Raw genomic sequence first — 14677 nt, forward strand, 5'->3', positions numbered from 1 at the left:
AATCTTCTAAAAGAGCTTTGGATTTTTTTGTCATCACTTGGAATCCTAAAGAGATGGATAAAAACCACTGGATAAACTGAAGATTCCATTTCTACTTTTCACAATTTCATCTCATTTGATCTATTTAGGACTGATATATGAATCATAAATTGTTTGAGCTACAAGGAAAGCAGATTGTGATACTCCAGGAATGAATGGCTTTCATCGCTTCGCCTCTGCAACAATGAAAGTGACACCTGGTTCATTCACCCCTCAAGGCTCCAAGCGCTTGCCATAAAGAAATAAAACCCACCTCTCTGTATGCACAAGCAAACATACACACATGTGACCGGTTCTTGACCGAAAGGTCAGCGACTGTATCCCTCTCATCAGTATTCGGCTGCAATAACATGACAAGGCTGGAGCAAGGCTATTCAAACATCGAGCAAAAAAACGGCCTTAGAGAACATGACTTTAACTTTGGTTAATTCATTTATTGCATGCATTTATCTCAAGATAGCCTAGTTCTTTAGAAAGCTGTATTTCCTGGATGGCTATATTTATATAAACCTGTAAATATAGTATACAAATACTTCAGCTTCACCTATGTGAAGAATATGAGCTGCTAACTCATTCCCTCATCATCTTTTAAAACATTCCCCTCTTGAGTTCATAAAATCATCAGAGTGCACTATAAAATGGAAAGGAATTAGATGAGTGTATCTCCTCCCACTTGAACTTTGGAAACTTTCTGCTGTAGTAAAGCGTTCCCAACATGTGTAGTCATTCTTTCTGTTCTACCCCACGACCACCTCTCAAACTGTGCTCTTCAGGTGAGTTCAATCTATGTCATCTATAATAGCCATCTGTATGAACCATACAGAAGCTCTGGGATCTAAACATGCCATAAAGTTATTCTTATGGTAAGAACTGCTGATAAGAATTATTGCATGGCATCTTGTCTTTTTTGGTGCACTAATGTTTATTTAAAAAATAATACTGCACTGTAACATTGTTGTAACTTTTAATTATTTTATACATTGTAAAACGTTTCTACCTATTTAAACTTTAACTTCAGTTCAGTTGATGCATCAACGTTTTAAGTATAATCAAATTGGTCATTTCAGCTTAAATTATATTAAACCAATTTAAAATCTCAAGCTGAATCTTGTACAATTTAAAATACATAGTTGAAATTGGTTAAATCATTTTGATGGGTAAGCGTAAAGGAAAAACATGTTGCATATTACGTATTACATATAAAAAAAAACATACATTTTAGTTGAATTAAAAATGTACATTTTAACTTTAGATGTTAAATATTGATGCTAAATTCACTGCTGTTTTATATAGAATTGTATATTTTTTTAATGCAATTACATTAGAAGTAACTGCCATTAAATGACAGAAAAATAGGAGTAATCCCTTGCTTTTTCAAGGGAATTTAATTACAAAAATTAATAACACCTAACACCGATAGGGACAAAATGCAATAAAAGAAAAAAAAATTGTTAATTGAAATTTTATATATCTTGACTATGGTGGTAAAAACACAAATAACTGTAAAGCAAAATATCACAATTTTTAAGAAATATTTTGAGGTGTGTGGGATCGACATCTGGTTTTTGTCAAGGCATTAAATCTCATTCTCTCATTAGGAAAGGTTCAAAGATTGCACCATGGCATCTTTAATCAAGCTGGTGTGTTCAAACATGTGTGGGGGAGGCATTCTCAGAAATGAAAACATGAGGCTAATGATTTGTAACCGTGAAAGTGTTAACCTCTCTGCATTACATCTTCTGTTTAAGCAGACTCTGTATTACAGGAGCGATGCTGCTGTTGTGGATAGCATTATCTCTCACCTGGCCTGGTAAAGTACACTCTAAACTTCATAAAATCAACAGAGTGAATCTAATAATAGGAGAATAAATGAACGTGCAAGAACATATCCATGGCAGCGCTTCCCAAAAGCATTATATAAGCACACTCTCCGAGTGAAAGATAGATAATATTTATTACTAGAGTGGTGTCCTTTCAAAAGTATACACTTTAGGTAGTCATATGCACTTTTAAAGTACTAACATTAACCATTTAGGGGTGAATAAGTTACAAAGAAGTAATTCATTAGTCTGAGAGTATAGATCTATTTGTGCCAGTGGTTCCTAAAATCTATAGGCTGACAATGATTTTGGGAAATCCAGCCCATTCTAGAATTACTAAAATTATATATATATTATTATATAAATATTTATTTATTAAAATTATTTTTTTTTTCATTGTCACATTATTTCTGACAATTAAAGCTGCAGTAGGAAACTTTTGTAAAAATATATTTTTTACATATTTGTTAAACCTGTCATTATGTCCTGACAGTAGAATATGAGACATATAATCTGTGAAAAAATCAAGCTCCTCTGGCTCCTCCCAGTGCTCCTATTGCCATTTGCAGAAACTCCATCGCTCCCGGTAAAAAATAACCAATCAGAGCTCCGGTCCGTAGCTTTGTTTGTGTTCAAAATGTAGAAAAAATTATATAATAAGCGAGTACACCATAAATCCATTTTCCAAACCGTGTTTTTGTCTTGTCCTGAATCACTAGGGTGCACCTATAATAAGTGTTTATATTCGGACTATTTTAGATTGCTTCGGGGATACCGCGACGGAGTAACCCAGTACCTCTGTGATTCTTCATAGACATAAACAGAGAGAAGTAGTTCCAGCTCAATGTTCTTCCGCAAGACGCAAGCAGTTCTGTTTATTAACTGCTAGAGCGTCAAAAGTTACCTACCGAAAGCTTTAAGAACAATTTTAAGCACAGAGATGAAGTATTATAATAATGAGAATGAATATAACTACAAAAAAGAATAAGCAATTATAGCAGGGAAAAACTTTGAATGTGCTTAATTGTGGTTTCATTACAATCACTATTGTGGAAAATGTGTATTAAAAAAACAATAATAATAATTCCTCAAATTGAACCCCATCCATTATTTTAGCAATCAGAATGTTTCTAATTATAGCTATTAGAATTTGATTGGGAAATGTGCTTTACTGTCATTAAAATAATGTCACAATAATGGCTTTTTGAGTTTACACTCAAAAACACATGCTAAAAGTCCATTTTTATTTCAAGGCACAACTGGCTTTACGATCCATAGCATGAAGGAAGGTCTGTGTCTGGAGGACTCGTCTGAAGGAGCTGTTGAGTTAAAGACCTGTCGTCTGGACTCGGTCCTGCAGCAGTGGAAGTGGACAGATCACTGGCTCCTAGTAAACACAGGAACCCTGAGGTGTCTCTCCGCCGTCCACATTGACCCAGTCCAGACCATCACTTGTGATTCTAGTCAACATATCAAATGGCAGTGCAAAGCTCAACAGCTCATCAGCCTGCAAAACTCTCTGACATTGAGCACAGAGAAAGGAAAACTCAGGCTAAACGCGGGTGAACCCGACACATGGAAATCTCTGGACGCGGGCGACATCTGCCAGAATAAAGCGAGTGAGTACAAGCTAATTATTTAATAACAATTATGTATTTATTTATTTATATGAATTATGTGTCTGCATTGGCATGTTCATTTGATCTGGACTGACAAACTCTTAAAGCTGCATTTGTTTAATGCAGTGATATTGTGAAATATTATTGCAATTAAAAAATAACTGTTTTCTGCCACATGTCTGCACCATGAAAAGAAACTCCACTGACCGTCTTCAATTCATCTCTTATGATGCTTTAATATACATCTCATCTCCACTGATTCTGACAGGGTCCAGAAGAGAAAGCGATTTAGAGGCCGATGAGTTTGACTTTGCTGAAGGGCCGCCTGCACCGAGAATGACAGAGGCACAGATGAAGTTTTTACAGTGGTATTACCGCACAGAGGACCGTGAGTGTGCCAAGTTTGCATTTACTGTGACGTCCTTGTCTCTCATCCTTACGGATTTCAAGTTCCCTTCCATGAAATGGCTTGAAATGCACATCTGGATGTTGCTGTGTGGAAAAGCGTGTACTTGCATCACACTAATACTCAAACTGTTCAATGCCATTCTCATTTAACAGCAACAACGTGGAAGTTCGGCATGCTGGCATTTGCTTTTCTGGGTCTACTGATTGGTGCTATGCTGATGGTCATGGGCATGATGGCTAATAGGTTAGTAGCACACGAGTAACACATAGGTTAATATAACATACAGTAATGACTATAGTTAACATAGAGCAGTTTTATATAAGCAAATACACAAGTAAAGACATATATATACTCAAATAAATTTTAAAGCATCACATATCGATCATATTTATCATCTTTTCTATGTAGTAAGTAAGCTTGCTCAGTAACTCACCTGGTACTTTCAATGCAAAGCACTCCGGTATGAAAAAAGTGCACAAAGCGGTGTAAAAACAAGGTAAAATGGCATAGTCATATGCCATTTGATTTCCGAACTTCTGCAATATGTGCATTAACCAAAATCATGATTATCTGATTCTGTGAAAATTGAACACATGCAAAAAGATATATATTATTTTTGCTGCAGGCATATAATTTTCATGAGCATGGGTTGTTTTTCTTCAGATGAGTGTGCTGGTCTCTCTGGGTTATTTACAGCACCAATAGTAAAGATAAGCTTTTTTTACTGGAACTTCAAAGGTTTTCAGGCTTATTTCAGGCTCTAATAATTAAATAGTTCTAATTATTTTTATAAGTTTGATCCATAAGGGGAAATTCCATAGCTTCCATTCCTTCTTCCGTAACTTCCATGTTTCTCATACAGGAACAGGAAGCAAATAGCCAAATACAAAGCAGCCTCTAAAGTCACAGCGGTGAAAGCTGAAACGGAGGAGTTGCAGGTCATGGTCACTGATAAGGTCACAGAGGTCAAGGAGGAGAAAACCCATTTCATCCCATCCGAAAACAACAGCCATAGGGATCGTGAAGAGCCTTCATTCGACAGCAAAGCCTCAGAGGAGCTGAAGCCCGGAGAAACAGTGGAGACCTGGAAGGACGGGAATGTGTCTACTTTGTGTTCCGAACCTGCAGAGGAAGGACAAGGGGAAGAGGACGTCCACAACACAGATGTGTCCCAAAACTCCCCCCGAGCAATAGTTTCATCTGAGACAATTGCATTTTAACTTAATCCTACCGTGTTGACTTTCACATTATATTCCAAATGAAGACAACATCTAATTGGTTGACAAAACATTTTAGAGTTAACCCAAGGCTATAAATACCCACAATTTTTACCAATGGAAATGTCTATTACATTTACATTGATGACACAAAGTCTTTATAAGAATATTTTTTTTATGTTTTTGAATTAAGTCTCTTATGCTCACAAGGCAGCATTTACGCTAACAAAATACTGTAAAAAACGTAATATTGTTAAATATGATTACAACTTAAACTATATAACTTTAAAATAACTTTTTTTTTTATATATTTTTAAATTGTAATTTATTCTGTGCAAATGTTTTCAGCATTGAAAATAATAATATTTTCTTGAGCAGCAAATCAGGAGGAATACATTAAATTATTTATATTTTATTAAATGTCTTAAAATAGAAAATCATCATTTTAAATGTTGTTAATATTACTGTATTACTGTGTTTTGATCAAATAAATGCTCTCTTGGTGAGCATTATAGAATTCTTTCAAAAACACACATAATAAAATCTATTATTTCTTATAATAACTTTTAAAAACCAGTGTTTAATAATTATAGCACTTGGTTTCCCTAGCCCAAAATATATGCTTATAGCCTTGATTCAACCAACCAGATTTATAATTACATAATATATTTAAAGTTTTATAGTGTGTTTCAAAAGGCAAGTTTTCTATTTGTTATAAAACTATATATGTGTGTGTGTGTCTGTGTGTGTGTGTGAATGCATCAAAATTGGTCACGAGTTTTTTCTGAACCATAAAGTAATTGTTTACCATACAACTTTAATGGATTAAACCAAATATTTTATTTCATTTTTTTTTTTTGCTTCCCCTATATAAAGCAATGTAAATTATTCGCTTCTCTCTCACCTGATGTAATGCAATATGATAAACGTGGTCATTTCAGTTTTTCATCAATACTAACATTTTTTTTTTTTTTTTTACAAGTACAAATAAAGATAAACTTTTTTTTCTTTCTTTGGTATTCTGTGCATGATAAGGTTTTGTGTTTTGCTGTGTAAAAAAATAAAAAATAAATAGAAAATGCCCATACGAATCCTCTGAAATTAATATATTAGGTGGAATTTGGTTTTGCCACAATAAAATACAAGCATAATGCTGGTGCAAAAAGTAGTGAAACAAAAACAGAATAATCAGAAATGCTATCAAAGACATTCATTAGCTCTGTCCACTTTCATACAGTTACCGCACTCTCAAGTATGTGCGAGATGTTGCAATCCTTCAGGTTCTGTTAGCTTTGATGCTAAATAAGCTGATGTGACATCCAAACAAGCATTCCTGTCCATTAACAGAAGAGGGCGTCCTTACATCAGAAGATCTTGAAGCCCTTGAGCAGTGTAAGCGTGGGGGCTCTGCGTTTGCTCTGAGCTCTCGAGGACTTGACCGTGACCAGTTTTGCGGTGGCTGGGGTGGGCAGCTCTTTATAGCAGGCGGTGAGCGGAGGGGCGGAGGACAGGCTGATCGCAGACTGGTCTTCACTGATGAAAAGCGGGCGGATACTCCTCTCTGTTTCTCGCCTCACTTCCCGAATGGCTTCGTGAAAGACGTGCTGAACGGACAGGAAGTCCAAGCAGGCCGAAACTTCAAAGAACAGGCAGCTGAACCGCAAGGCCAGAGCGACACCATCGGCCTTACTCACCTGTCTGAAAAAAGATGCATTAGAAAATGTTTAACAAATGCATTATGAAATCATGTTTGATTCACTTTCCTTATCTAAAATAGACCTCTTTACAAAAAAATGTGTAAATGAAAGATAATATATGGAGTTTTTTTCAGGTATGCTGCTGTGCAACAATGGAGAAAAAAAAAACAGAATTGTAAATAATTATTTATTTAGTGTGGTTAAATTGAGTCAATAAAATAAACAGATACCAGAAAACAAATAATTGTTAACATAAAAAAAAATGATGCTACTGAATTTATGACAATTAATTTAAAAAATGACAAAAATCAACTTATGAAAAAATGCCGTTCAAAGGGGGTAGTCTGATTTTTTTTATCCAGTTAGGCTGCATTTAATTGCTCAAACGTAACATCAAAGATATGTTACAAAGGATTTCTATTATCAAATAAATGCTGTTCTTTTGAACTTTCTACTCTGAAAAACTGCATCAGCTTACACTAAAATATAAAGCAACAACAACGACAGTTTTCAACATTGATAATAATAAGAAATGAGCATCAAATCAGTATATTAGAGAGATTTCTGAAGGATCATGTGACACTGGAGAATGGAGGAATGATGCTGAAAATTCAGCTTTGCATCTCAGAATTAAATTACATTTTAAAATATATTCAAATAGGAAACTGTAATAATTACTGTTTTTACTGTATTTTTAAACAAATAAATGCAGCCTTGGTGATCATAAGAAACTTCTTATTAGAAATATTAAAAATAAAAGTAAAAACTAAAGTAATCATGTAAAAATGGATAAAAAAATTAAAAGTGCATGTGAAAATGGCATCCTAATGTAAAGTTATGAAATAGAGAGTTAAAGAAACTCTCTGTAATGTAATAGGAATGGCACAGCAGAAACCACTAGGAATGAGCAGTTGACGCTTTTATTTAAAGGGTGGCTGGCAAAGAAGCACACATTAATCTGCTGTAACATAAATAGATATTTTTGATCGAGTCCAGCTGTATTATGGTCAATTTAAGTATGATACTGCATAAATCATGCACTGTGTTTGCATAATTATAGGAAAGGCGATATATGGCCATTTCCTGGAGCAATCGAATCTTTACTTAAACATTTCAGGGTCATAAAAAATTGAAATCTAAATAACTTGTGGTGGTACTAAGCATAATTGTCATAATTATAGCTGGCCACAGGTCATATGTTCTTCCAGTTAAACTAACAAAAGGACATTCATACAACTATGTAAATGCACTATTTCCTGCTGTGTTAAGTGTTGTGACGAACACACACTCTGAGACAGGAAATTTGGCTGTTTAAGATTCACACTTAAAGGATTAGCTCACCCAAAAATGAACAATTTATGTAGATGAGTTTGTTTCTTCATCAAAACAGATTTGGAGAAATGTAGCATTGCTTCACTTGCTCACCAGTGGATATTCTGTAGTGAATGGGTGCCGTCAGAATGAGAGTCCAAACAGCTGATAAAAACATCACAATAATCCACAAGTAATCCACATCACTCCAGTCTATCAGTTAATGTCTTGTGATGCAAGATGAAGATGGGTTTGTTTCTTCACTGAAACAGATTTAGAGAAATTCTGCATTACATCACTTGCTCACCAATAGATCCTCTGCAGTGAATGGGTGCCGTGAGAATGAGAGTCCAAACAGCTGATAAAAACATCACAATAATCCACAAGTAATCCACCTGGTGATATAAACACTGCGTTTATAATAAACAAATCAATCAATAAGATGGTTTAAATCCAAACCATCGTTTCCAGCTAGTCCTTTAGCAATATTATTATTTATTTCTCCAGAGAAAAACTCGTCTTGTCTGAATCAGGAGAGAAATACGCACAGATCAATTACTGCTTACCTGCGAAAACAATCCAAAACAGATTTTGATGCGAGAGGCAACAGGAGATGGGACTTTTTCATTGAAGAAAACGTTGTTATTATTATGGATTTGTATTTTGGCAAGAAACGATTGTTTAAAGTTAAAACGACTTAAAGATGTATTTGTTTCTAACAAACATGCAGCTTCACAAGATTCACTGATGGACTGGAGTCATGTAGATGTCTGTGATGTTTTTATCAGCTGTTTGAACTCTCATTCTGACGGCACCCATTCACTGCAGAGGATCCACTGGTGAGCAAATAATGCAATGCTAAACTACTACAAATCTGTTCTGATGAAGATACAAACTCGAATGGCCTGAAGGTGAGCACATTTGCAGCAAATCTTCATTTCTGGATGAACTATTCTTTAAGATATATTACCTGGCATTATATGTTATAATAGCAATGTTTACTGAAATCGAATAGAAGGGATGTTTAATTCACCTGTATCTCTCCATGTCCACTTTGTTGCCGAGAAGAATGAGAGGAGCTTCTGGCTGCAGGCCTTTTGAGTAAAGAGTCACAGTCTCCAAATACTGCTGGCAGGCCTCAAAGCTGGTCCGGTTGTCAATGCTGTAGACAACGATGAAGGCATTGGCCCAGCTTAAATAGCGCTCACAGTTGACTGGTCCATCCTACATTTTAAATAAAGACAGATTCGTTTGCATACTGTAAAGCTGCCAAGGTTATGCAACAAACTCCCTTTATGGGAAAATAAAACAATCATTAAGAGAAGATCCATCTGGTACAAATATAGATGTCAAAAGAGACAAATGTACATCATTACCTGATCAGCCGTGTCCATCACTTTAACCAGAACCGGCTGCTGGTCCACAACTTCTTCTGTAGAGTAAGTATCTTCTGAAAATTAAATATGTTAAAAGAAACTGCATTGTTTTTTAGAAACTAAATGGCATTTAGAGAAACATTAAAACACTGTACTCCAAGTTACATGACAGCTGCACAATGTGTTTTGTCTCTTTTCATTCAATTCTTCACTAATAAAAGAAGACATTTCAGTTCCTGACATCCATGTGCATTTATTTTATTGTTATTTTATGTAATGATTTCATAAAAGACTTACATTTGAACAAAATTAAAATGTGATACAACTACAAAGGACAAACATGGAAAAAAATATATATGGTCCATTGTAAAAAGACTTTCGACAACGTTTTAATGCGGTCTGGCAAAGACCTTAAAGATCTTAAAAAGTCAAAACCTGTCATTTTAGTAACATCAAAGCTGTCAGTATAAGCCTCAACTCTTCATCTTCTGCCAAGGAAAAAACATGAACATGAAAATTATGACTTTTATGTCTCTAAGAAAAGTCTTTTAAGATTTAAAGCCACCCATCTAAGGATCTGAGCCCCCAATAATTACATCTGTAAAAAAAAAAAAAAAAAAAAAAATTATGGCTCTGATCTTAACACATATATATATATATATATGTTTTGTGTTAAGATCAGAGCCATAATCACCATAGACACACCTCTACATCCAGATGTTCTCACTACTGGTTAAACTTTAACCTTTATACTCCACTCAGTATTAGGTTACATCATTGGTGACAACAGTAAAAGCTGGGAAACTCACCAAGGTTTGGGTCATATTCACTAATGAAGCGCTTCGTGAGGAATTTCACTGTAAGTGCTGCGGGGGAACAGACAAACTTCCTGTAAGGCTAAGTTTGGAAATATTTTCAATTACATAACAGAGGGTCCCAACAGTAAAATGGGAAATACTTTGCTTTTTAAGCATTTTTCGTAAAAATGAAACGTATTCAAGTTCAACGTTTTAACTCTCCTAGTAAACAAAATAATAGTATTAACACTTTATAATAGCATACTAAAATCATTATCCGCATTATGCAATGCTTAACAGATCAGTAGTTCAAATACAATTAGATAGATAGATAGATAGATAGATAGATAGATAGATAGATAGATAGATAGATAGATAGATAGATAGATAGATAGATAGATAGATAGATAGATAGATAGATAGATAGATAGATAGATAGATAGATAGATAGATAGATAGATAGATAGATAGATAGATAGATAGATAGATAGATAGATAGATAGATAGATAGAAGTGTTATTATGAACATTGCATGGTAGACATACCTGACTTTCCAGATCCCATAGCTCCCAAAATCACTATGTTACACTCCGAGGGCTCATGCTCAGGAACTGTGACAATGTTACAAGTTCTTGCTTTCCCAAACATCAGAGACATCCTGAAGACGGGATGAGAGAGAGAAGAATGAACACTTGAGAGAGAAGATCCGAATGAAAGAGCCCCTTGGACACAGCGTTGATCTTCTGAGTTCATACCTGGATGATGCTGATGATGTCCGATTTCTCATCAGCGCTCTCTGCAAAACAGCTTCAGCAGCACAAACGACATGACCACGAGCTCAGAGGACTCGTATGTGCGTTTTGCCCGATTGTTATTGTTCTAGGACATTAGAGTGGCGAGAGGAAAGTGAAGAGCGAAATGCTAGAGGGATATTTTGGCTCGGTGGGCAGGAGCACTTGACGGACTCGATCTCAATCCAGTGGATCCGCCTCCTATGAACATTAAAAGCTCCTCTGTACACGGTTCATACTGCTTTTACCAGTTTGCGAATTATTCGATGACGTTTGAAAGAACTTTCCTACAGGAAATGGTCGGTGGAATCTTTTGTTGACGTCCGTCACGCGCAACCAAACACAAATGATTTGTGTTTAAACTTTCAAAATAGTATTTATGTCAAACTTTTAGACAAACGTAGTCCGACATGAATGAAAAGCGCTCGCAACCGTCATCTCGGTTAACCACTAGGTTAAATAGGGCCTCAGTAATTTTGTGGTGGCTCAAATAAACGTAACTCTATCTTTTTGTAGAGTAGGCCTACTACTTTTGACTTTACTAATAGGCCCAAATGCAGGGTTGCCAGGTTTTCACAACAAAACCCGCCCAACTGCACTCAGCACCCTCGTGTGACATACAGCAGCTACTATATATGATATAGGCCAGGGATCCTCAAATCTGGATCTCGAGATCCACTTTCCTGCGAAGTTTAGCTCTAACCGTAATCAAACACACCTGAGCATGCTAATCAATGGCAATCACTGTCTTTGGGATCATTCGAAAATCGCAGACAGGTGACTTTGATCAGGGTTGGAGCTAAACTCTGCAGTGCATTGGACCTCCAGGGCAAGATTTGAGGAAGGGGGATATAGGCTTATGTTTAATTTTTTCCCTTTTGCATTCAAAATATTTCCAGCCTGATAATTCAGTGAACAAAACAGCACGATTCAGCGATGACTCATCTGAACGCCTCTGATTGGCTATTGCATTCATAAGCTCAACAGAATCGTGTGTGATTGGTTATAATGCAGCGCTGTACAAACGCGTCTGTCTCTGGCTCAGCACCATCCAAAGCATTAACCCAGGTCTGAATTTAGCAGCTGATGCTGTGCTGTGCTGCACTGAACAATCTAATCACACCGATGTGATGGATTGGATTTTTAAACCTCTTTTAAGGGCAAATAGATAATATTATAATTTTGAGGGAGATTCTGTTATCGATTTCTCACTCTTAAGTTGTTCCAAACGAGTTTCTTTCTTCTGCTGAACACAAAAGAATATATCTTGAAGCATGTTGATAACCAAACATTTGCTGATAGCCACTGTATTTTTTTTTCACACCATGGTTCAGTGCTACCTCCAAAATATGAAAGCAATTCTAACAAATATTAAATAAAACTTAAGGAGAGTTAATCAATATGTAGTCTACTTGTAAGTATTTACAAATGTACATTTGTGTAAATAAAACCTATAATTAAAATATGACTATACAAAAATTCAACCTTGCTGTGGAATTTGTAATGAGTTTAACCAATCAGTGACTTATGGGCTTACATACTGTAAGACATGGCCTTTTTGCAGTGGCATATTGACTTTGTAAATATTTCTGTATCATTTGGGTTTGGGATCGCACATGTGCTTTTTATTTTAAATCAGCTTTTATTTTGAGCAGTCACATGTTTACCTGGAATGCTGACCCACAACAAAGACTGACCCTTACTGGCATACCATTGTTACAGCTTTAGGCATTTCACCTGTTCATCAAAAGGAGAAGATGACATTTTCAACCTGCTTTCAATGCCTACCAAGAACAAAAGGTAATAAATAACCATGATGACGGCTGCCCTCTACAGCGATGGCTGTCTGCCATTACTTTTATGCTGCCATGCTTTTCACATCTATGTATAGCCGATTCTATTCTTGTAGTTGTCAGGAGTAATACAAACACTGCACACTTGCTCAGATGCATCTGACTTGCTTCAGAATACATCATGTAGTCAATAGTGCTGTGAATGTCTTCAAAGCCAGGTTTGACTTTGCAGAAGTGGGTAGGTATATCTAGATGAACATGGCAGGAGGTAACTTGATGGAGACGAGTAGCTGTGCTGGCGTGAGGAAGACGCTTTACCAGCCAATGGGTTTCACGAAAACGGTGAAAGTGAGATTCGGTGACAGTGTTTTTACAGTGGACAGGAGCCTCCTAGAGCAGCATTGTGAATACTTTCGAGCTCTTTTCCAATCTGGGATGAAGGAGTGCATGGAGGATGAGATTTGTCTTCAGGCGCCGAGTGTTCAAGGCTTCCTGGTAGCCCTTCGTGTCATACATGGAGAAAGACCTGTGTTGAGCGCTGACGAAATTGTTGACGCCATCCAATGTGCCGTGTTCCTTCAGATAGAGCTACTAACTGAGCATCTCATCGATGTTATCAATTCAGACAACTGTCTTCTAATGTATCACACAGCGGCTACTTTCGGGTTACTGAAGCTCTTCAAGAGCGCAGCTTTGTTCATTCGAGACATGTATGTAGACCTCAAAGAAGATGTTAAGTGCTTGCCAGAGGATCTGATTGAACATGTAGAGTCTCTTGTTCCTAGCTCCTACATCACTGTCGGCACCCATTCGCCGACCATCAAGCTATTGCAGGACTTCATGAGGACCGTTTGTTATCTTGATGAGGATGAGAAAGACTGGAAGGTTCTCGCCCACTTGCCTCTCAACGCCAGCACCACCATGGCAGGAGTCACGGTTTTAGACAACAAGCTGTACATTGTTGGAGGAGTCTATGACGTTTCCAATAAAGTTGTGGATACTGGTTTCTGCTATGATGTATCTACAGACACTTGGAGCACATTCTCCAGCCCCCAGCAACTTCGCTACAACTGCACCTTGATCGGCCACGTGGACGACCTTTATATCATCGGCGGAGAGTATGAGAAGACCGTGATGTCTTCTGTGGAGAAGTACAAGGTCTCTTCGGACACCTGGAGCTTCGCTGCTCATCTTCCAAGACCTGCTTCCGCCGTCGCTTGCGCCAAAGCCATGAGAAGACTATTCATCTGCCTTTGGAGACCTAAAGACGCTACTGAGATTTACGAGTACGTCGCAAACAAAGATGAATGGGTGTTGATCACAACACTCGTTCGGCATCAGAGTTACGGACACTGCATGGTGGCCCACAGGGACAATTTGTACGTCATGAGGAACGGGCCGTCTGATGATTTTTTGAGATGCGTGATGGATTGTTACAATCTGACCTCAGGTCAGTGGACGGCTATGCCCGGGCAGTACGAGAACAGTAAAGGGGCTTTGTTTACTGCAGTAGTGCGAGGCGACTCTGTGTTCACGGTGAACCGCAGAGAGACGCTGGAATACGCCATTGAGGACAATAAATGGAGGATGAAAAAACAAATGACTGGATTTCCAAGAATTGGCTCCATGTGGACGTTCCTCTTAAGACTGCCAAAGCGAAGCGGAGAGCTTTTACAAAAGAAAGATAATGGAGTCGAGATCTACTCCGACCTCAGCTCAAGTGCCTCTGTACATTGTGTTGACTGAATTTATTAATAATAGCGGTAAATAACAGATTCCTAGAATCTGACATTAGTTTAGTGCCTCAA

The 14677-nt window shown here is 37.0% G+C and overlaps 3 protein-coding genes across 5 annotated transcripts in view; 2 read left to right on the forward strand and 1 right to left on the reverse strand.

The window, feature by feature from the left end:
* The first annotated feature begins 710 nt into the window (after positions 1–710).
* On the forward strand, positions 711–6078 carry LOC128017350 (uncharacterized). 2 transcript variants are annotated; one of them, XM_052602703.1, is made up of 6 exons: positions 711–812; positions 1791–1849; positions 3113–3478; positions 3747–3866; positions 4040–4130; positions 4750–6078. In XM_052602703.1, exons 2-6 carry the CDS (start codon positions 1810–1812, stop codon positions 5105–5107), a joined length of 975 nt encoding a protein of 324 aa, XP_052458663.1. In that variant the 5' UTR covers positions 711–812; positions 1791–1809; the 3' UTR covers positions 5108–6078. The 2 variants fall into 2 exon arrangements, with proteins under 2 accessions (XP_052458663.1, XP_052458664.1); XM_052602704.1 differs by lacking the exon at positions 711–812 and having other exon boundaries at positions 855–1849.
* A 117-nt stretch (positions 6079–6195) lies between these two features.
* rasl12 (RAS-like, family 12) lies at positions 6196–11693 on the reverse strand. Of its 2 annotated transcripts, none has more exons than XM_052602707.1 (6): positions 11041–11693; positions 10831–10943; positions 10298–10354; positions 9489–9559; positions 9146–9336; positions 6196–6802 (listed from the first exon to the last, which is right to left on the reverse strand). In XM_052602707.1, the coding sequence occupies exons 1-6, from the start codon at positions 11070–11072 to the stop codon at positions 6469–6471; spliced, it is 798 nt and encodes a 265-aa protein (XP_052458667.1). In that variant the 5' UTR covers positions 11073–11693; the 3' UTR covers positions 6196–6468. The 2 variants fall into 2 exon arrangements, with proteins under 2 accessions (XP_052458667.1, XP_052458666.1); XM_052602706.1 differs by having other exon boundaries at positions 9489–9562; positions 11041–11688.
* A 1185-nt stretch (positions 11694–12878) lies between these two features.
* The window catches only part of kbtbd13a (kelch repeat and BTB domain containing 13a), a 2060-nt gene continuing 261 nt past the window's right edge, over positions 12879–14677 (forward strand). The window contains exon 1 of the mRNA XM_052600836.1: positions 12879–14677. This exon is cut by the window's right edge and continues 261 nt beyond it. Within this exon, the coding sequence (XP_052456796.1) occupies positions 13122–14615 (1494 nt within the window). The 5' untranslated portion in view covers positions 12879–13121 and the 3' untranslated portion in view covers positions 14616–14677.

Source organism: Carassius gibelio, chromosome A7, assembly GCF_023724105.1.
Source record: "Carassius gibelio isolate Cgi1373 ecotype wild population from Czech Republic chromosome A7, carGib1.2-hapl.c, whole genome shotgun sequence".
NCBI lineage: Eukaryota > Metazoa > Chordata > Actinopteri > Cypriniformes > Cyprinidae > Carassius > Carassius gibelio.